The 23,897-nt window shown below is 45.1% G+C and overlaps 1 protein-coding gene across 2 annotated transcripts in view; it reads right to left on the bottom strand.

Moving 5' to 3' along the window:
* The window catches only part of LOC106575036 (protein S), a 39,990-nt gene extending 16,406 nt beyond the window's left edge, over window positions 1-23,584 (bottom strand). The window contains exons 1-10 of one of the 2 annotated variants that reach the window (XM_082963774.1): window positions 23,369-23,584; window positions 19,597-19,754; window positions 18,599-18,623; window positions 17,928-18,014; window positions 15,847-15,969; window positions 13,341-13,472; window positions 7,936-8,064; window positions 4,689-4,929; window positions 4,384-4,570; window positions 242-406 (exon numbers count right to left, since the gene is read on the bottom strand). In XM_082963774.1, the coding sequence (XP_082819900.1) occupies window positions 242-406; window positions 4,384-4,570; window positions 4,689-4,929; window positions 7,936-8,064; window positions 13,341-13,472; window positions 15,847-15,969; window positions 17,928-18,014; window positions 18,599-18,623; window positions 19,597-19,754; window positions 23,369-23,447 (1,326 nt within the window). In that variant the 5' untranslated portion in view covers window positions 23,448-23,584. Of the gene's footprint in view, window positions 1-241; window positions 407-4,383; window positions 4,571-4,688; window positions 4,930-7,935; window positions 8,065-13,340; window positions 13,473-15,846; window positions 15,970-17,576; window positions 17,614-17,927; window positions 18,015-18,598; window positions 18,624-19,596; window positions 19,755-23,368 lie in introns of those variants that run through there. The other variant, XM_082963775.1, reaches the window with a different exon arrangement.
* Window positions 23,585-23,897: the final 313 nt, after the last annotated feature.

The following is a 23,897-nucleotide window of genomic DNA, read 5'->3' as shown; positions in this document are numbered from 1 at the left end:
TGATATGGTTGTTCTATGGTTTGTTCTATGGTTGTTCTATGGTCGTTCTATGGTTGTTCTATGGTTGTGATATGGTTGTTCTATGGTTTGTTCTATGGTTGTTCTATGGTTTGTTCTATGGTTTGTTCTATGGTCGTTCTATGGTTGTGATATGGTTGTTCTATGGTTTGTTCTATGGTCGTTCTATGGTTGTGATATGGTTTGTTCTATGGTTGTGGTGTTGTGGCAGCGGGCTGTTCACCGGTTTGATGACGCTGTCTGTGCGGTTGGGCAGCCCTGCGATGTACACCTTGGTCTCCAGTTTCCCGTTAACGGACGTAAAGAGGCTCCCGGGGCTGTTGATGCTCATCACCGCTTCCTTACTGATCTTAACGCTGATGCTGGACTCCAGTTCATCTACTGAGATCTACAACAACACAACAACATCATTACACAACAACAACAACATTACACAACAACAACATTACACAACAACAACATTACACAACAACAACAACAACATTACACAACAACAACAACAACATTACACAACAACAACAACATTACACAACAACAACAACATTACACAACAACAACAACAACAACATTACACAACAACAACAACAACAACAACAACATTACACAACAACAACAACAACAACATTACACAACAACAACAACAACAACAACAACATTACACAACAACAACAACAACATTACACAACAACAACAACAACATTACACAACAACAACAACAACATTACACAACAACAACATTACACAACAACAACAACAACAACATTACACAACAACAACAACAACAACAACATTACACAACAACAACAACAACAACATTACACAACAACATTACACAACAACAACAACAACATTACACAACAACAACAACATTACACAACAACAACAACAACAACATTACACAACAACAACATTACACAACAACAACAAGAACATTACACAACAACAACAACAACATTACACAACAACAACAACATTACACAACAACAACAACATTACACAACAACAACAACATTACACAACAACAACAACAACAACAACAACATTACACAACAACAACATTACACAACAACAACAACATTACACAACAACAACAACAACATTACACAACAACAACAACATTACACAACAACATCAACATTACACAACAACAACAACATTACACAACAACAACAACATTACACAACAACAACAACAACAACAACATTACACAACAACAACAACAACAACATTACACAACAACAACAACAACATTACACAACAACAACAACAACATTACACAACAACAACAACAACATTACACAACAACAACAACAACATTACACAACAACAACAACAACATTACACAACAACATTACACAACAACAACAACAACATTACATCATAATAATAAACTTTTATTTTTCTATGGGGTAGATCATCTTTAATATTGTGATATATTGTGGTATATTGTGATATATTGTGGTATATTGTGATAGATTGTGGTATATTGTGATATATTGTGGTATATTGTGATATATTGTGATATATTGTGATATATTGTGGTATATTGTGATAGATTGTGGCTTCTATCAATGTCATTTCCAACCCCCCATATATAAGAGTACTAGTTAAAGTTTGGACACACCTACTCAGTCCAGGGTTTTTTTCTTTGTTTTTACTATTTCCTACGTTGTAGAGTAAACAAATCAAAATACATTTTATGTTTGAGATTCATCCAAGTAGCCACCATTTGCGTAGATGACAGCTTTGCACACGCTTGGCATTCTCTCAACCAGCATCACCTGGAATGCTCTGACAGCATTCTGCAGCGATACGCCATTCCATCTGGTTTGTGCTTGTTTTTCCAACAGGACAATGACCCAACACACCTCCAGGCTGTGTAAGGGCTATTTCACCAAGAAGGAGAGTGATGGAGTGCTGCATCAGATGACCTGGCCTCCACAATCACCACGACCTCAACCCAATTGAGATGGTTTGAGATGAGTTGGACTGAAGAGTGAAAGGAAAAGCAGCGAATAAGTGCTCAGCATATGTGGGAACTCCTTCAAGACTGTTGGAAAAGCATTCCAGGTGAAGCTGGTTGAGAGAATGCCAAGCGTGTGCAAAGCTGTCATCAAGGCAAAGGGTGGCTACTTTGAAGAATCTCAAATATAAAATATATTTAGATTTGTTCAACACTTTTTTTGGTTACTACATAATTCCATATGTGTTATTTCATAGTTTTGATGTCTTCACTATTATTCTACAATGTAGAAAATAGTAAAAATAAAGAAAAACCCTTGAATGAGTCGGTGTGTCCAAACTTTTGACCGGTGCTGTACATACAGTTGAAGTCGGACGTTTACATACACCTTAGCCAAATACATTTAAAATCAGTTTCTCAGAATCCCTGACATTTAATCCTAGTAAAAAATTCCCTGTCTTAGATTATCTTTGAGTCAGTGTTTGTTTCATCTCTGCGTCACGGTTTTGTTGTTTTTGCTTATTCAGTTTATTTATGTATTGCATAGTTTCACAGTGTAAATAAAAATGTGGAACGAGAACGACACACACACGCTGCACTTTGGTCTTTTGGTGGTGGGAGATTCTGTCACGGCTGGTCGTAAAGAGAAGCGGAACAAAGTGCAGCGTGTCGTTCCACATTTTATTAGCAAAGAGGCACTGAGTTTGAATGTAGGCATTGAAATACATCCACAGGTACACCTCCAATTGACTCAAATGATGTCAATTAGCCTATCAAGAAGCTTCTAAAGCCATGACATTATTTTCTGGAATTTTCCAAGCTGTTTAAAAGGCACAGTCAACTTAGTGTATGGAAACGTCTGACCCACTGGAATTGTGATACAGTGAATTATAAATGAAATAATCTGTCTGTAAACAATTGTTGGAAAAATGACTTGTGTCATGCACAAAGTAGACGTCCTAACCGACTTGCCAAAACTATAGTTTGTTAACAAGAAATTTGTGGAGTGGTTGAAAAACGAGTTTTAATGACTCCAACCTAAGTGGATGTAAACTTCTGACTACAACTGTAACATCACCACATCTTAACACTGGATTGAGATCAAACCCATCTGAGCGACAACAAAAAAGACAGGCAGTCAGGTTGGACAGACGGTAAAAGACAGGCAGTCAGGTTGGACAGACGGTAAAAGACAGGCAGTCAGGTTGGACAGACAGTAAAAGACAGGCAGTCAGGTTGGACAGACGACTAATATAACCAGCTAGTTAGTGACAGTAAAAGACAGGCAGTCAGGTTGGACAGACGGTAAAAGACAGGCAGTCAGGTTGGACAGACGGTAAAAGACAGGCAGTCAGGTTGGACAGACGACTAATATAACCAGCTAGTTAGTGACAGTAAAGGACAGGCAGTCAGGTTGGACAGACGGTAAAAGACAGGCAGTCAGGTTGGACAGACGGTAAAAGACAGGCAGTCAGGTTGGACAGACGACTAATATAACCAGCTAGTTAGTGACAGTAAAAGACAGGCAGTCAGGTTGGACAGACGGTAAAAGACAGGCAGTCAGGTTGGACAGACGGTAAAAGACAGGCAGTCAGGTTGGACAGACGATAAAAGACAGGCAGTCAGGTTGGACAGACGGTAAAAGACAGGCAGTCAGGTTGGACAGACGGTAAAAGACAGGCAGTCAGGTTGGACAGACGGTAAAAGACAGGCAGTCAGGTTGGACAGACGGTAAAAGACAGGCAGTCAGGTTGGACAGACGGTAAAAGACAGGCAGTCAGGTTGGACAGACGGTAAAAGACAGGCAGTCAGGTTGGACAGACGGTAAAAGACAGGCAGTCAGGTTGGACAGACGGTAAAAGACAGGCAGTCAGGTTGGACAGACGGTAAAAGACAGGCAGTCAGGTTGGACAGACGGTAAAAGACAGGCAGTCAGGTTGGACAGACGGTAAAAGACAGGCAGTCAGGTTGGACAGACGGTAAAAGACAGGCAGTCAGGTTGGACAGACGGTAAAAGACAGGCAGTCAGGTTGGACAGACGGTAAAAGACAGGCAGTCAGGTTGGACAGACGGTAAAAGACAGGCAGTCAGGTTGGACAGACGGTAAAAGACAGGCAGTCAGGTTGGACAGACGGTAAAAGACAGGCAGTCAGGTTGGACAGACGGTAAAAGACAGGCAGTCAGGTTGGACAGACGGTAAAAGACAGGCAGTCCGGTTGGACAGACGGTAAAAGACAGGCAGTCAGGTTGGACAGACGGTAAAAGACAGGCAGTCAGGTTGGACAGACGGTAAAAGACAGGCAGTCAGGTTGGACAGACGGTAAAAGACAGGCAGTCAGGTTGGACAGGCGACTAATATAAGCAGCTAGAGACAGTAGATGTAATCCACAAGCCACTCTTACCACATGCCACTGTCCGTCGTTGATGACCTTGCCCCCGCTGGTGACCTTGAGTGAGTGCTGGTTCTTGAACTGGACTTCGATCCGTCCTCCTCTCAGCCCCAGCATGAACCACGAGTCCTGGGAAGACTCTGCGTACAGAACCACCCCTTCCGGATCAAACGTACGGAAGTCAAACTCCGCAGCGAACCTTGAAGACCAGATGATTTTTAAAGAGGGTACAGCTGCGTAGTGAACAGGACTTCCACAGCAGTTATGTGTGTGCATGTCTGTCTCTACCTATATGTGTGCGTTTTAAACCCTCTTACTTCGTGTTCTCCGGTAGTCTGAAGAGGAGGTATATGACAGGTCCTCCGGTGAATTGTTCTCCCAGGTGCAGCATCTCGGCGTGTTTGTAGTCGTACAGCTGGACGCACACTGGGACCTCCTCACAGGAACGTCGATCCTCCGCTAACCGCAGACCTTGACGACCTTCGCAGCGGCAGGAGTAGCTACCCATCGTGTTCACGCACACGCCCTCGCACACGCCCACCTCGCACTCGTCGACATCTGCGGGGACGACCACGAGCGTCAGACGGAGAGGGGTCGAGGTTAGAGGTCATTACAGGAGGTACAGAGGTCAGGGTTAAGATCAGTTGATTTACAAACGATCCATTAGGTCCTTGAATATAATTGTCTCTGACATTTTTTTTTTATTTGACAGATTGTATATTTAGGGGCGGCAGGTTAGCCTAGTGGTTAGAGCGTTGGGCCAGTAACCAGCAGGTAGCCTAGTGGTTGGAGCGTTGGGCCAGTAACCAGCAGGTAGCCTAGTGGTTAGAGCGTTGGGCCAGTAACCAGCAGGTAGCCTAGTGGTTAGAGCGTTGGGCCAGTAACCAGCAGGTAGCCTAGTGGTTAGAGCGTTGGGCCAGTAACCAGCAGGTAGCCTAGTGGTTAGAGCGTTGGGCCAGTAACCAGCAGGTAGCCTAGTGGTTGGAGCGTTGGGCCAGTAACCAGCAGGTAGCCTAGTGGTTAGAGGCAGGTTAGCCTAGTGGTTAGAGCGTTGGGCCAGTAACCAGCAGGTAGCCTAGTGGTTGGAGCGTTGGGCCAGTAACCAGCAGGTTAGCCTAGTGGTTAGAGTGTTGGGCCAGTAACCAGCAGGTAGGATAGTGGTTAGAGCGTTGGGCCAGTAACCAGCAGGTAGGATAGTGGTTAGAGCGTTGGGCCAGTAACCAGCAGGTAGCCTAGTGGTTAGAGCGTTGGGCCAGTAACCAGCAGGTAGCCTAGTGGTTAGAGCGTTGGGCCAGTAACCAGCAGGTAGCCTAGTGGTTAGAGCGTTGGGCCAGTAACCAGCAGGTAGCCTAGTGGTTAGAGCGTTGGGCCAGTAACCAGCAGGTAGCCTAGTGGTTAGAGCGTTGGGCCAGTAACCAGCAGGTAGCCTAGTGGTTAGAGGCAGGTTAGCCTAGTGGTTAGAGCGTTGGGCCAGTAACCAGCAGGTAGCCTAGTGGTTAGAGCGTTGGGCCAGTAACCAGCAGGTAGCCTAGTGGTTAGAGCGTTGGGCCAGTAACCAGCAGGTAGCCTAGTGGTTAGAGCGTTGGGCCAGTTACCAGCAGGTAGCCTAGTGGTTAGAGCGTTGGGCCAGTAACCAGCAGGTAGCCTAGTGGTTAGAGCGTTGGGCCAGTAACCAGCAGGTTAGCCTAGTGGTTGGAGCGTTGGACCAGTAACCAGCAGGTTAGCCTAGTGGTTAGAGTGTTGGGCCAGTAACCAGCAGGTTAGCCTAGTGGTTAGAGGGTTGGGCCAGTAACCAGTAGGTAGCCTAGTGGTTAGAACGTTGGGCCAGTAACCAGCAGGTAGCCTAGTGGTTAGAGCGTTGGGCCAGTAACCAGCAGGTAGCCTAGTGGTTAGAGCGTTGGGCCAGTAACCAGCAGGTAGCCTAGTGGTTAGAGCGTTGGGCCAGTAACCAGCAGGTAGCCTAGTGGTTAGAGCGTTGGGCCAGTAACCAGCAGGTAGCCTAGTGGTTAGAGGCAGGTTAGCCTAGTGGTTAGAGCGTTGGGCCAGTAACCAGCAGGTAGCCTAGTGGTTAGAGCGTTGGGCCAGTAACCAGCAGGTAGCCTAGTGGTTAGAGCGTTGGGCCAGTAACCAGCAGGTAGCCTAGTGGTTAGAGCGTTGGGCCAGTTACCAGCAGGTAGCCTAGTGGTTAGAGCGTTGGGCCAGTAACCAGCAGGTAGCCTAGTGGTTAGAGCGTTGGGCCAGTAACCAGCAGGTTAGCCTAGTGGTTGGAGCGTTGGACCAGTAACCAGCAGGTTAGCCTAGTGGTTAGAGCGTTGGGCCAGTAACCAGCAGGTTAGCCTAGTGGTTAGAGCGTTGGGCCAGTAACCAGCAGGTTAGCCTAGTGGTTAGAGCGTTGGGCCAGTAACCAGCAGGTAGCCTAGTGGTTAGAGCGTTGGGCCAGTAACCAGCAGGTAGCCTAGTGGTTGGAGCGTTGGGCCAGTAACCAGCAGGTTAGCCTAGTGGTTAGAGTGTTGGGCCAGTAACCAGCAGGTTAGCCTAGTGGTTAGAGGGTTGGGCCAGTAACCAGTAGGTAGCCTAGTGGTTAGAGCGTTGGGCCAGTAACCAGCAGGTAGCCTAGTGGTTGGAGCGTTGGGCCAGTAACCAGCAGGTTAGCCTAGTGGTTAGAGTGTTGGGCCAGTAACCAGCAGGTTAGCCTAGTGGTTAGAGGGTTGGGCCAGTAACCAGTAGGTAGCCTAGTGGTTAGAGCGTTGGGCCAGTAACCAGCAGGAAGCCTAGTGGTTAGAGTGTTGGGCCAGTAACTAGCAGGTAGCCTAGTGGTTAGAGCGTTGGGCCAGTAACCAGCAGGTAGCCTAGTGGTTGGAGCGTTGGACCAGTAACCAGCAGGTTAGCCTAGTGGTTAGAGCGTTGGGCCAGTAACCAGCAGGTAGCCTAGTGGTTAGAGCGTTGGGCTAGTTAACCGAAAGGTTGCTAGATCGAATCCCCGAGCTGACAAGGTAAAAATCTGTCGTTCTGCCCCTGAACAAGGCAGTTAAACCCCACTGTTCCTAGGCCGTCATTGAAAATAAGAATTTGTTCTTAACTGACTTGCCTAGTTAAATAGGTATCACGTCTTGACCATAGAAAGATGTTATTTTCTATGGTAGAGTAGGTCAGGGCGTGACAGGGTTTTTGTTTCTATGTTTTCTATTTCTATGTTTAGGTAAAAAAAATGTTGTATTTCTATGTTGGGGGGGTTTTGTTTGGGATGATCTCCAATTAGAGGCAGCTTGTCCTCGTTGTCTCTAATTGGAGATCATATTTAAGTAGGTTTTTTTTTCCCCCACCTGGGTTTTGTGGGTGATTGTTTTTGAGTTAGTTGTATGTTTCACCTCTACGTCACGGTTTTTGTTAGTTTGTTTGTTATTCTAGTTTCACAGTATAAATAAAACGTGGAACAACACACACACACTGCACTTTGGTCCGCTCCTCCTTTCGACAGCCGTGACAAAAAAGGTTAAATAAAATAAAATGTTCCTGTGTGTGATAGTGTCTTTCTCGTGTGGGTGCAGTGGAGTGGCATCTCACCCAAGCAGGAGCGTAAGGTGAAGTTGTAATTGAAGCCCGGGGGACACTCGCACTCATACATGCCAGGGTTGTTGACACATTTAGCTGGTTCTTCACAGATACTGGGGTACAGCAAACACTCATTGATATCTGGAGAGGGGAAATACATTTAGCTGGTTCCACAGAGATACTGGGGTACAGCAGATACCATCTGGAGAGGGGAATACATTTAGCTGGTTCTTCAGAGATACTGGGGTACAGCAGATACTATCTGGGATACAGGACATATTGACATGTTCAGTGTGAGTTGTTAATATGGAGGTTTGGGTTAGTCATGAGACAATCACACAAACATTAACACAAGTGGGTGGGTGCACAAGCAGAAACAGTCATTGAGACTGAAGCCTGTTTCTGGTAACAGCGATGGTCAATGACCCTGAGGTTTAAACAGTCTTATGTACAGTGAGGGGAAAAAAGTATTTGATCCCCTGCTGATTTTGTACGTTTGCCCACTGGTAAAGAAATGATCAGTCTATAATTTTAATGGGAGGTTTATTGGAACAGTGAGAGACAGAATAACAACAAAAACAAAATCCAGAAAAACGCATGTCAAAAATGTTATAAAATGATTTGCATTTTAATGAGGGAAATAAGTATTTGACCCCCTCTGCCAAACATGACTTAGTACTTGGTGGCAAAACCCTTGTTGGCAATCACAGAGGTCAGACGTTTCTTGTAGTTGGCCACCAGGTTTGCACACATCTCAGGAGGGATTTTGTCCCACTCCTCTTTGCAGATCTTCTCCAAGTCATTAAGGTTTCGAGGCTGACGTTTGGCAACTCGAACCTTCAGCTCCCTCCACAGATTTTCTATGGGATTAAGGTCTGGAGACTGGCTAGGCCACTCCAGGACCTTATTGTGCTTCTTCTTGAGCCACTCCTTTGTTGCCTTGGCCGTGTGTTTTGGGTCATTGTCATGCTGGGATACCCATCAATGACCCATTTTCAATGCCCTGGCTGAGGGAAGGATGTTCTCACCCAAGATTTGACGGTACATGGCCCCGTCCATCGTCCCTTTGATGCGGTGAAGTTGTCCTGTCCCCTTAGCAGAAAAACACCCCCAAAGCATAATGTTTCCACCTCCATGTTTGACGGTGGGGATGGTGTTCTTGGGGTCATAGGCAGCATTCCTCCTCCTCCAAACACAGTGAGTTGAGTTGATGCCAAAGAGCTCCATTTTGGTCTCATCTGACCACAACACTTTCACCCAGTTGTCCTCTGAATTATTCAGATGTTCATTGGCAAACTTCAGATGGGCATGTATATGTGCTTTCTTGAGCAGGGGGACCTTGCGGGCGCTGCAGGATTTCAGTCCTTCACGGCGTAGTGTATTACCAATTGTTTTCTTGGTGACTATGTTCCCAGCTGCCTTGAGATCATTGACAAGATCCTCCCGTGTAGTTCTGGGCTGATTCCTCACCGTTCTCATGATCATTGCAACTCCACGAGGTGAGATCTTGCATGGAGCCCCAGGCCGAGGGAGATTGACAGTTCTTTTGTGTTTCTTCCATTTGTGAATAATTGCACCAACTGTTGTCCCCTTCTCACCAAGCTGCTTGGCGATGGTCTTGTAGCCCATTCCAGCCTTGTGTAGGTCTACAATCTTGTCCCTGACATCCTTGGAGAGCTCTTTGGTCTTGGCCATTGTGGAGAGTTTGGAATCTGATTGATTGATTGCTTCTGTGGACAGGTGTCTTTTATACAGGTAACAAGCTGAGATTAGGAGCACTCCCTTTAAGAGTGTGCTCCTAATCTCAGCTCGTTACCTGTATAAAAGACACCTGGGAGCCAGAAATCTTTCTGATTGAGAGGGGGGTCAAATACTTATTTCCCTCATTAAAATGCAAATCAATTTATAACATTTATAACATGTGTTTTTCTGGATTTTTTTGTTGTTATTCTGTCTCTCACTGTTCAAATAAACCTCCCATTAAAATTATAGACTGATCATTTCTTTACCAGTGGGCAAACGTACAAAATCAGCAGGGGATCAAATACTTTTCCCCCCACTGTAACACTGTACTGGTCAGCCATCTCCCTCTGTTAGTCTAAATTACGGTCGGGCCTGCAAATCTGGAGTCTGAACTAGAGTTTGGGCCTGCAACTCAACTCTAGATTCTAAACTAGATTCTAAACTACAGTCTAAGCTATAGTCTAAACAGAACCTGTTACCTGTACAGTGGATCTATATAACACTACCTGTTACCTGTACAGTGGATCTATATAACACTACCTGTAACCTGTACAGTGGATCTATATAACACTACCTGTTACCTGTACAGTGGATCTATATAACAGAACCTGTTACCTGTACAGTGGATCTATATAACACTACCTGTAACCTGTACAGTGGATCTATATAACAGTAATTGTTACCTGTACAGTGGATCTATATAACAGAACCTGTTACCTGTACAGTGGATCTATATAACACTACCTGTTACCTGTACAGTGGATCTATATAACACTACCTGTTACCTGTACAGTGGATCTATATAACACTACCTGTAACCTGTACAGTGGATCTATATAACAGTAATTGTTACCTGTACAGTGGATCTATATAACAGAACCTGTTACCTGTACAGTGGATCTATATAACAGTAATTGTTACCTGTACAGTGGATCTATATAACAGTAATTGTTACCTGTACAGTGGATCTATATAACAGAACCTGTTACCTGTACAGTGGATCTATATAACAGAACCTGTTACCTGTACAGTGGATCTATATAACACTACCTGTTACCTGTACAGTGGATCTATATAACACTACCTGTTACCTGTACAGTGGATCTATATAACACTACCTGTAACCTGTACAGTGGATCTATATAACACTACCTGTTACCTGTACAGTGGATCTATATAACAGAACCTGTTACCTGTACAGTGGATCTATATAACACTACCTGTAACCTGTACAGTGGATCTATATAACAGTAATTGTTACCTGTACAGTGGATCTATATAACAGAACCTGTTACCTGTACAGTGGATCTATATAACAGAACCTGTTACCTGTACAGTGGATCTATATAACAGAACCTGTTACCTGTACAGTGGATCTATATAACACTACCTGTTACCTGTACAGTGGATCTATATAACAGTAATTGTTACCTGTACAGTGGATCTATATAACAGAACCTGTTACCTGTACAGTGGATCTATATAACAGAACCTGTTACCTGTACAGTGGATCTATATAACAGAACCTGTTACCTGTACAGTGGATCTATATAACATAACCTGTTACCTGTACAGTGGATCTATATACACTACCTGTTACCTGTACAGTGGATCTATATAACAGTAATTGTTACCTGTACAGTGGATCTATATAACACTACCTGTAACCTGTACAGTGGATCTATATAACAGTAATTGTTACCTGTACAGTGGATCTATATAACAGAACCTGTTACCTGTACAGTGGATCTATATAACAGAACCTGTTACCTGTACAGTGGATCTATATAACAGAACCTGTTACCTGTACAGTGGATCTATATAACACTACCTGTTACCTGTACAGTGGATCTATATAACAGTAATTGTTACCTGTACAGTGGATCTATATAACACTACCTGTTACCTGTACAGTGGATCTATATAACAGTAATTGTTACCTGTACAGTGGATCTATATAACACTACCTGTTACCTGTACAGTGGATCTATATAACAGTAATTGTTACCTGTACAGTGGATCTATATAACACTACCTGTTACCTGTACAGTGGATCTATATAACAGTAATTGTTACCTGTACAGTGGATCTATATAACACTACCTGTTACCTGTACAGTGGATCTATATAACACTACCTGTTACCTGTACAGTGGATCTATATAACAGAACCTGTTACCTGTACAGTGGATCTATATAACACTACCTGTTACCTGTACAGTGGATCTATATAACACTACCTGTTACCTGTACAGTGGATCTATATAACACTACCTGTTACCTGTACAGTGGATCTATATAACAGTAATTGTTACCTGTACAGTGGATCTATATAACACTACCTGTTACCTGTACAGTGGATCTATATAACACTACCTGTTACCTGTACAGTGGATCTATATAACAGTACCTGTTACCTGTACAGTGGATCTATATAACAGAACATGTTACCTGTACAGTGGATCTATATAACAGCACCTGTTACCTGTACAGTGGATCTATATAACACTACCTGTAACCTGTACAGTGGATCTATATAACAGTAATTGTTACCTGTACAGTGGATCTATATAACACTACCTGTTACCTGTACAGTGGATCTATATAACAGAACCTGTTACCTGTACAGTGGATCTATATAACAGAACCTGTTACCTGTACAGTGGATCTATATAACACTACCTGTTACCTGTACAGTGGATCTATATAACAGTAATTGTTACCTGTACAGTGGATCTATATAACACTACCTGTTACCTGTACAGTGGATCTATATAACAGTAATTGTTACCTGTACAGTGGATCTATATAACACTACCTGTTACCTGTACAGTGGATCTATATAACAGTAATTGTTACCTGTACAGTGGATCTATATAACACTACCTGTTACCTGTACAGTGGATCTATATAACAGTAATTGTTACCTGTACAGTGGATCTATATAACACTACCTGTTACCTGTACAGTGGATCTATATAACACTACCTGTTACCTGTACAGTGGATCTATATAACAGAACCTGTTACCTGTACAGTGGATCTATATAACACTACCTGTTACCTGTACAGTGGATCTATATAACACTACCTGTTACCTGTACAGTGGATCTATATAACACTACCTGTTACCTGTACAGTGGATCTATATAACAGTAATTGTTACCTGTACAGTGGATCTATATAACACTACCTGTTACCTGTACAGTGGATCTATATAACACTACCTGTTACCTGTACAGTGGATCTATATAACAGTACCTGTTACCTGTACAGTGGATCTATATAACAGAACATGTTACCTGTACAGTGGATCTATATAACAGCACCTGTTACCTGTACAGTGGATCTATATAACACTACCTGTAACCTGTACAGTGGATCTATATAACAGTAATTGTTACCTGTACAGTGGATCTATATAACACTACCTGTTACCTGTACAGTGGATCTATATAACAGTAATTGTTACCTGTACAGTGGATCTATATAACACTACCTGTTACCTGTACAGTGGATCTATATAACAGTAATTGTTACCTGTACAGTGGATCTATATAACACTACCTGTTACCTGTACAGTGGATCTTGTCGTTGGTTCTGAACCGGTACTGAACACTGTTACCTGTACAGTGGATCTTGTCGTTGGTTCTGAACCGGTACTGAACACTGTTACCTGTACAGTGGATCTTGTCGTTGGTTCTGAACCGGTATCCATCATCACACATACAGCGGAAGGACCCGGGGGAGTTGTAACACTTCTGGTTGCACCCGGCTTGGTGATCTGGGTCCGAACACTCGTCGATGTCTGATCAATAAAACAATCAATAACGTCATTATTCAATAATAACAAAACATGGATTTATTGACTATAAACTTCCTGTTCCTGTTCCTGGGAGGAACTGTGACCTAGTAAATCAGCAACATCAACATTTCTGGCCAAGCTGTTCGAGACGGATTCAAACCAGCGACCAAGTATTAAGTAGGACCCAGTATTAAGCCAGGACCCAGTATTAAGCCAGGACCCAGTATTACCAGTATTAAGTAGGACCCAGTATTAAGCCAGGACCCAGTATTAAGTAGAACCCAGTATTAAGCCAGGACCCCGTATTAAGTAGGACCCAGTATTAAGCCAGGACCCAGTATTAAGCCAGGACCCAGTATTAAGTAGGACCCAGTATTAAGCCAGGACCCAGTATTAAGTAGGACCCAGTATTAAGCCAGGACCCAGTATTAAGCCAGGACCCAGTATTAAGTAGGACCCAGTATTAAGCCAGGACCCAGTATTAAGCCAGGACCCAGTATTAAGCCAGGACCCAGTATTAAGCCAGGACCCAGTATTAAGTAGGACCCAGTATTAAGCCAGGACTCAGTATTAAGCCAGGACCCAGTATTAAGCCAGGACCCAGTATTAAGTAGGACCCAGTATTAAGCCAGGACCCAGTATTAAGCCAGGACCCAGTATTAAGTAGGACCCAATATTAAGCCAGGACCCAGTATTAAGTAGGACCCAGTATTAAGCCAGGACCCAGTATTAAGCCAGGACCCAGTATTAAGCCAGGACCCAGTATTAAGCCAGGACCCAGTATTAAGCCAGGACCCAGTATTAAGTAGGACCCAATATTAAGCCAGGACCCAGTATTAAGTAGGACCCAGTATTAAGCCAGGACCCAGTATTAAGCCAGGACCCAGTATTAAGTAGGACCCAGTATTAAGCCAGGACCCAGTATTAAGCCAGGACCCAGTATTACCAGTATTAAGTAGGACCCAGTTTTAAGTAGGACCCAGTATTAAGCCAGGACCCAGTATTAAGTAGAACCCAGTATTAAGCCAGGACCCCGTATTAAGTAGGACCCAGTATTAAGCCAGGACCCAGTATTAAGCCAGGACCCAGTATTAAGTAGGACCCAGTATTAACCCTGGACCCAGTATTAAGTAGTACCCAGTATTAAGCCAGGACCCAGTATTAAGCCAGGACCCAGTATTAAGTAGGACCCAGTATTAAGCCAGGACCCAGTATTAAGCCAGGACCCAGTATTAAGCCAGGACCCAGTTTTAAGTAGGACCCAGTATTAAGCCAGGACCCAGTATTAAGCCAGGACCCAGTATTAAGTAGGACACAGTATTAAGCCAAGACCCAGTATTAAGCCAGGACCCAGTATTAAGCCAGGACCCAGTATTAAGCCAGGATCCAGTATTAAGCCAGGACCCAGTATTAAGTAGGACCCAGTATTAAGCCAGGACCCAGTACTAAGTAGTACCCAGTATTAAGTAGAACCCAGTATTAAGCCAGGACCCAGTATTAAGTAGGACCCAGTATTAAGTAGGACCCAGTATTAAGCCAGGACCTAGTATTAAGCCAGGACCCAGTATTAAGCCAGGACCCAGTATTAAGTAGGACCCAGTATTAAGCCAGGACCCAGTATTAAGCCAGGACCCAGTATTAAGTAGGACCCAGTATTAAGCCAGGACCCAGTATTAAGTAGGACCCAGTATTAAGCCAGGACCCAGTATTAAGCCAGGACCCAGTATTAAGCCAGGACCCAATAGGAAAGATCTTTAGTATGGGGAAACCCTGTCTGTCTGGTACCTACCATCCTCACAGCGCGGGCCCTTCCAGCCTGGTCGACACTGACAGGTGAAGGACACCTGTCTAACCCTGTCTGTCTGGTACCTACCATCCTCACAGCGCGGGCCCTTCCAGCCTGGTCGACACTGACAGGTGAAGGACACCTGTCTAACCCTGTCTGTCTGGTACCTACCATCCTCACAGCGCGGGCCCTTCCAGCCTGGTCGACACTGACAGGTGAAGGACACCTGTCTAACCCTGTCTGTCTGGTACCTACCATCCTCACAGCGCGGGCCCTTCCAGCCTGGTCGACACTGACAGGTGAAGGACACCTGTCTAACCCTGTCTGTCTGGTACCTACCATCCTCACAGCGCGGGCCCTTCCAGCCTGGTCGACACTGACAGGTGAAGGACACCTGTCTAACCCTGTCTGTCTGGTACCTACCATCCTCACAGCGCGGGCCCTTCCAGCCTGGTCGACACTGACAGGTGAAGGACACCTGTCTAACCCTGTCTGTCTGGTACCTACCATCCTCACAGCGCGGGCCCTTCCAGCCTGGTCGACACTGACAGGTGAAGGACACCTGTCTAACCCTGTCTGTCTGGTACCTACCATCCTCACAGCGCGGGCCCTTCCAGCCTGGTCGACACTGACAGGTGTAGGAGGCCTGGCCATCGATGCAGCGTTCAGAACCCTCCTTGTAACACGGAAACGGAAGGCACTGGTCACTGATCTCTGCAGAACAACACACACACACACACACACACACACCACACACACACACACACACACACACACACAGACACGCACGCACGCACACACACACGCACACACACACACACACACACACACATTAACACACACACACACACATTAACACACACACACACACACACACACACACACTGGTATCATACAGGTATTCAGACAGGATTATACAGAACACATACAGGTATCCAGACAGGACAGGACTATACAGAACACATACAGGTATCCAGACAGGACAGGACTATACAGAACACATACAGGTATCCAGACAGGACTATACAGAACACATACAGGTATCCAGACAGGACTATACAGAACACATACAGGTATCCAGACAGGACATGACTATACAGAACACATACAGGTATCCAGACAGGACTATACAGAACACATACAGTTATCTAGACAGGACTATACAGAACACATACAGGTATCCAGACAGGACATGACTATATAGAACACATACAGGTATCCAGACAGGACTATACAGAACATATACAGGTATCCAGACAGGACTATACAGAACACATACAGGTATCCAGACAGGACTATACAGAACACATACAGGTATCCAGACAGGACTATACAGAACACATACAGGTATCCAGACAGGACATGAATATACAGAACACATACAGGTATCCAGACAGGACATGACTATACAGAACACATACAGGTATCCAGACAGGACTATACAGAACACATACAGGTATCCAGACAGGACATGACTATACAGAACACATACAGGTATCCAGACAGGACTATACAGAACACATACAGTTATCTAGACAGGACTATACAGAACACATACAGGTATCCAGACAGGACATGACTATATAGAACATATACAGGTATCCAGACAGGACTATACAGAACACATACAGGTATCCAGACAAGACTATACAGAACACATACAGGTATCCAGACAGGACTATACAGAACACATACAGGTATCCAGACAGGACATGAATATACAGAACACAAACAGGTATCCAGACAGGACAGGACTATACAGAACACATACAGGTATCCAGACAGGACATGACTATACAGAACACATACAGGTATCCAGACAGGACTATACAGAACACATACAGGTATCCAGACAGGACTATACAGAACACATACAGGTATCCAGACAGGACTATACAGAACACATACAGGTATCCAGACAGGACTATACAGAACACATACAGGTATCCAGACAGGACATGACCATACAGAACACATACAGGTATTCAGACAGGACATGACTATACCTGGTGGCCAGCACCCTACCCCTAAACCAGGGGGTCATACATACGGCCCAGTGGGCCAGCACCCTACCCCTAAACCAGGGGGTCAAACATATGGCCCGGTGGGCCAGCACCCTACCCCTAAACCAGGGGAGTCAAACATACGGCCCGGTGGGCCAGCACCCTACCCCTAAACCAGGGGAGTCAAACATACGGCCCGGTGGGCCAGCACCCTACCCCTAAACCAACCCGTAGCCCTAACCTCTGAACCCCAAACCACCATCTCTAACCTTTACCAACCTTTGACACAGGTCCTGACCATCTCTAACCTTTACCAACCTTTGACACAAGTCCTGACCATGTCTAACCTTTACCAACCTTTGACACAAGTCCTGACCATCTCTAACCTTTACCAACCTTTGACACAGGTCCTGACCATCTCTAACGTTTACCAACCTTTGACACAAGTCCTGACCATCTCTAACCTTTACCAACCTTTGACACAGGTCCTGACCATCTCTAACGTTTACCAACCTTTGACACAGGTTCTGACCATCTCTAACGTTTACCAACCTTTGACACAAGTCCTGACCATCTCTAACCTTTACCAACCTTTGACACAGGTCCTGACCATCTCTAACGTTTACCAACCTTTGACACAGGTCCTGACCATCTCTAACGTTTACCAACCTTTGACACAAGTCCTGAGGTTTGAAGGGACGCTGGAGTCTCCAGAGTTGTGGTTGTTGATGCCCACACGATGCGAACCCAGACAAACTGAAACACAATACAGTGGGGTTTATATCAGCTGGCATCAGTCATACGAACTACAAACATCTCTGAAGCTGGAGAGTCATATCTCCCTCACTAGCTTTAGTCATATCATCAGACAGCAACACAATACAGTGGGGTTATATTATCTGGCATCAGTCATATCATCAGACAGACAGCAACACAGTGGGGTTATATTAGCTGGCATCAGTCATATCATCAGACAGACAGCAACACAGTGGGGTTATATTAGCTGGCATCAGTCATATCATCAGACAGCAATACAGTGGGGTTATATTAGCTGGCATCAGTCATATCATCAGACAGACAGCAACACAGTGGGGTTATATTAGCTGGCATCAGTCATATCATCAGACAGACAGCAATACAGTGGGGTTATATTAGCTGGCATCAGTCATATCATCAGACAGACAGCAACACAGTGGGGTTATATTAGCTGGCATCAGTCATATGATAACTCACTGAGAAAATGAGGCTGAGGGTTTAGCTAGATTCTGTATCACTAGATGTTACTAATGGAAATGTGGGTGAAAACACTTCAACTGAGTGCAGAACGGTTGAAAACTTACAGACATATTGAGGATAGAAATATTCCTGTAAAAAACCAGAAAAGAGGAGACATTATCAGCTACGTCGACACGAGCCGACGGGTAAGATCACAGCGTAGACAAACACACGATGGGGGAACGGTCCAATGACCTGAGTCTGTTACATACACACACACACACACACACACAGACACGCACACGCACACACACAGACACACACACACACACACACACACAGACACAGACACGCACAGACACGCACACACACACACACACACACACACACACACACAGACACAGACACACACAGACACGCACACACACACACACACAGACACACACAGACACGCACACACACACACACACACAGACGCATACACACACACACACACACACACACACACACACACACAGACGCATACACACACACACACACACACACACACACACACACACACACACACACACACACACACGCACACACACACACACACACACACACACACACACACACACACACACACACTGACATCACCATCTAGTGACGACCCTCTCTCTCTCCCCAGGTCTCTCCTGACATGACCGTCTAGTGACGACCCTCTCTCTCTCTCCCCAGGTCTCTCCTGACATCACCATCTAGTGACGACCCTCTCTCTCTCTCCCCAGGTCTCTCCTGACATCACCATCTAGTGACGACCCTCTCTCTCTCCCCAGGTCTCTCCTGACATGGCCATCTAGTGACGACCCTCTCTCTCTCCCCAGGTCTCTCCTGACATCACCATCTAGTGACGACCCTCTCTCTCTCTCCCCAGGTCTCTCCTGACATCACCATCTAGTGACGACCCTCTCTCTCTCCCCAGGTCTCTCCTGACATCACCATCTAGTGACGACCCTCTCTCTCTCCCCAGGTCTCTCCTGACATCACCATCTAGTGACGACCCTCTCTCTCTCTCCCCAGGTCTCTCCTGACATGGCCATCTTGTAACTAGTGTGCCAGGGGCCCCTCAGGAGCCACTCACCGTCTCTGGGTAGTTCTCAAAGATCTCCCGCGCCTCTTCCTTGTTGCACAGCTCCTCGATACATTCTCTCTCCAGGTTACCTTTCTTACTCTCCTCAAACAGAGCGTTGGCCCTGCGGTGCCGAGACAGAAACTGGGAGGCCCTGTTCTGAGTCAGGACTGGAGACAAGACGCGCACGTATAACTGGGTCGGTTATGTTTTCCACTGTGCAAAACTCCAGAAACGTTTTTAAGTCGCTCTCTGGATAAGAGCGTCTGCTTAAAATGACGTAAATGTAAATGTTATTCAATGTTCCTGTATTTCTATTGGTTGTGTGAAGGACGGACGCTGGGAGACGAGAAGCAAGTAAAAAAGGGAGAAGTTAACGGTTAATAAACAACGGACGAGAAACAAAACAAGGACAGCGTCTGGACGTGGGATAAAACACAACGACAGTAACGGCTGACACAGGGAACAAACTGAGGAACGGACAGATATAGAAGGGGCGATCGACAAAAGTGAAGGAGTCTAGGGGAGTCCAATGTGTCACGTCCTGACCAGTATAAAGGGTTATTTGTTATTGTAGTTTGGTCAGGACGTGGCAGGGGGGGGGTATTTGTTTTATGTGTTCCGGGGTTTTTGTTGGGTATTGTTCTATGTTTTGTATTTCTATGGTATTTTCTATGTTGTGTATTTCTTTGTTTTTGGCCTGGTGTGGCTCTCAATCAGGAACAGCTTGTACATCGTTGTTGCTGATTGGGAGTCATACTTAGGTAGCCTTGTTTTTTACACCTGTCCCTTTGTGGGAAGTTGTTTTTGCACTGCTGTGTGTTTTAGCCTGCAATACTGTCTAGCTGTCGTGCGTTTTCTTGTTTTGTTACGTGTCTCTAATAAACGTAAATATGAGCACTCAACCCGCTGCATTTTGGTCCACTCCATACGACGACCGTTACACAATGAGCGCCGATACGCGGTAATGATGGTGACAGGTGTGCGTAATGATGGTGACAGGTGTGCGTAATGATGGTGACAGGTGTGCGGTAATGATGGTGACAGGTGTGATGGTGACAGGTGTGCGGTAATGATGGTGACAGGTGTGCGTAATGATGGTGACAGGTGTGATGGTGACAGGTGTGCGGTAATGATGGTGACAGGTGTGCGTAATGATGGTGACAGGTGTGCGTAATGATGGTGAACAGGTGTGCGTAATGATGGTAACAGGTGTGATGGTGACAGGTGTGCGGTAATGATGGTGACAGGTGTGCGTAATGATGGTGACAGGTGTGCGTAATGATGGTGAACAGGTGTGCGTAATGATGGTAACAGGTGTGATGGTGACAGGTGTGCGTAATGATGGTGAACAGGTGTGCGTAATGATAGACAGCCTGACGCCCTCGAGTGCCAGAGAGGGAGAGCGGGAGCAGACGTGATAGGTCGGTTGAATTTACATATTAATTAGGTGTCATGCTATTGGCTACACTTGCAGATAAGGGGGAGGGGGAATCACAAACGTAAATTCTTCCCAGTCTGATATTAACCTGCAAGTGTAACAGTTTAGCTTCCGTCCCTCTCTTCGCCCCAACCCGGGCTCGAACCAGGGACCCTCTGCACACATCAACATCTGACACACCCACGAAGCAACGTTACCCATCGCGCCACAAAAGCCGCGGCCCTTGCAACGCAAGGGGGAACAACTACTTCAAGGTCTCAGAGCGAGTGACGTCACCGATTGAAACGCTTTTAGCGCGCGACACCGCTAACTAACTAGCCATTTCACATCGGTTACACAAGCATTAGGTCACGTTCTGAAACACTCTATTCTATTTTCAGACGTACAATGTGTACGAGTTCACTAGGTACACGTCCAGATGTATACAGTACCTGTTAGATATTTAGGAGGCTGTCACGTCTTGACCATAGTAAGATGTTATTTTCTATGGTAGAGTAGGTGTTTTTCTATGTTTTCTATTTCTATGTTCTTAGGTTCTAGTTTTTGTATTTCTATGTTGGTTTGTTTGGTTATGATCTCCAATTCGAGGCAGCTGGTCCTCGTTGTCTCTAATTGGAGATCATACTTAAGTAGGGTTTTTTTTTCTACCTGGGGTTTTGTGGGAGATTATCTTTGAGTCGGTGTTTGTTTCTCCTCTGCGTCACGATTTGTTGTTTTGTGTGTTCAGTTTATTTATGTACAGCATAGTTTCACAGATTAAATAAAATGTGGAACGACACACACGCTGCACCTTGGTCCTCTCCTCCTTACGACCAGCCGTGACAGGGGCTTCCTGGGATGTGCTTTTCTTTAAAAAATGTTTTATTGCTGTTAAAGAGTGAGTTAGCTAGCATGCTCTAATTACAATGGTCACATTAGCTCCCTGCTAATAGTGATATTGACATGCAAGCAGAACGAATCACGAATGTACAGCCATCAAAATACTGGTTGATTCCTACACATCTAAATGTCGTTTCTCCCTTTTGTCTATAGTCAGAATAAAACACCAATCAACTGTGTGTCGATGGCTGGATCATCTTTTCTTCAAAAACACAACAGCAAGAAGTTACGAAGTACTGATTACACTCATTTACATTTTAGTCATTTTAACAGATGCTCTTATCCAGAGTGACTTACAGTAGTGAATGCATACATTTCATTTCATGCACTTGGACTGGCCCCCCGTTGGGAATCGAACCCACAACCCTGGCGTTGCAAACACCATGCTCTACCAACCGAGCCACACGGGAAGGCCAGTGTTAATTACATTGTTATTACTTGTGTTAACAGCAGGATGAAGAAGGGGGTTTCTGTTAACGGTGTATGTGTTATTTTCCACATGTTGGATTGATGAATAATTTGGATCAAACTGTAGATTTAAACGGATTAGTAATTTCTCAACAGGCCTTTGTTCGTGTTTAGCGGGGTATTTACCCCCCCCCCCCCCCCCCCCCCCCAAACACGTGGTTTTATTTCAATCAAAGCATTTAGTAAAAAAAAAAATAAACATTAATAAATCTAGGAGGTGTCAGTCATCTTCCGAAAGTTCAGGAAAAGTCTATAAACATCAGATCACCTGTTGTCTGTTGTCGACATACGCAGCTCAAACATGTTTCTCCTGAGTTTATAACATGCTGTGAAAAGTAGCTTTGGCTTCGACGCATGAAAGTTGTATTTTAGTATGGAAGTTACCGTTCATTCTTTGGCTTTTGACCGATATAAGTTGTATTTTAGTAACTAGTTACCGTTCATTCTTTGGCTTTTGACGGGTATAAGTTGTATTTTAGTAACTAGTTACCGTTCATTCTTTGGCTTCGACGCATGAAAGTTGTATTTTAGTAACTAGTTACCGTTCATTCTTTGGCTTTTGACGGATATAAATTGTATTTTAGAAACTAGTTACCGTTCATTCTTTGGCTTTTGACGGATATAAGTTGTATTTTAGTAACTAGTTACCGTTCATTCTTTGGCTTTGACCGATATAAGTTGTATTTTAGTAACTAGTTACCGTTCATTCTTTGGCTTTTGACGGATATAAATTGTATTTTAGTAACTAGTTACCGTTCATTCTTTGGCTTCGACGCATGAAAGTTGTATTTTAGTATGGATGTTACCGTTATTCGTTGGCTTTGACGGATATAAATGGTATTTTAGTAACAAGTTTCCGTTAATTCTTTGGAAAATAAAATATCCTGATCTTGTAAAAGCGTAAAAACAACAACCTCCAAAGCTGTACTTTTACTTTCCACATATGTCCATTTTTCAGTTATCCGACATTAAAAAACAAAATCAAGTTTCACTTACATCGATGAGCGTCGCAAAGCGCCACCAGAAGGATGAAACAAACCACGGAGTCTCCCAACGCCGTTTTATGTTTCCACATAGTAAAAACAGATCCTCGGGAAACAGCTCAGGTCTGTTAGAAACAACTTTATTCTTCACGAAAATGTTTTTTCGCCTGTTCGGTGGAGAGAGCTGGGACTGGACCGGGAGCGGGGAGAGGAGGGGAGAAGAGGGGAGGGGAGAGGAGAGGAGAGGGGGGGGGGGAGGGGCGGGGAGAGGAGGGGAGAGGAGAGGAGGGGCGGGGAGAGGAGGGGAGGGGAGGGGAGGGGAGAGGAGGGGAGGGGAGGGGAGAGGAGAGGAGGGGAGGGGGGGGAGAGGAGGGGAGAGGGGGAGAGGGGAGAGGAGGGGAGGGGGGGGAGGGGGGGGAGAGGAGGGGAGAGGGGGAGAGGGGAGAGGAGGGGAGGGGAGAGGAGAGGAGGGGCGGGGAGAGGAGGGGAGAGGAGAGGAGAGGGGAGGGGGGAGAGGCGGGGAGGGGAGGGGAGAGGAGAGG

Source organism: Salmo salar, chromosome 17 (genome assembly GCF_965601325.2).
Source record: "Salmo salar chromosome 17, fSalSal1, whole genome shotgun sequence".
NCBI classification, from domain to species: domain Eukaryota; kingdom Metazoa; phylum Chordata; class Actinopteri; order Salmoniformes; family Salmonidae; genus Salmo; species Salmo salar.
Note: the sequence above shows the minus strand (reverse complement) of the source record. Positions and strands in the feature narration are given on the sequence as shown.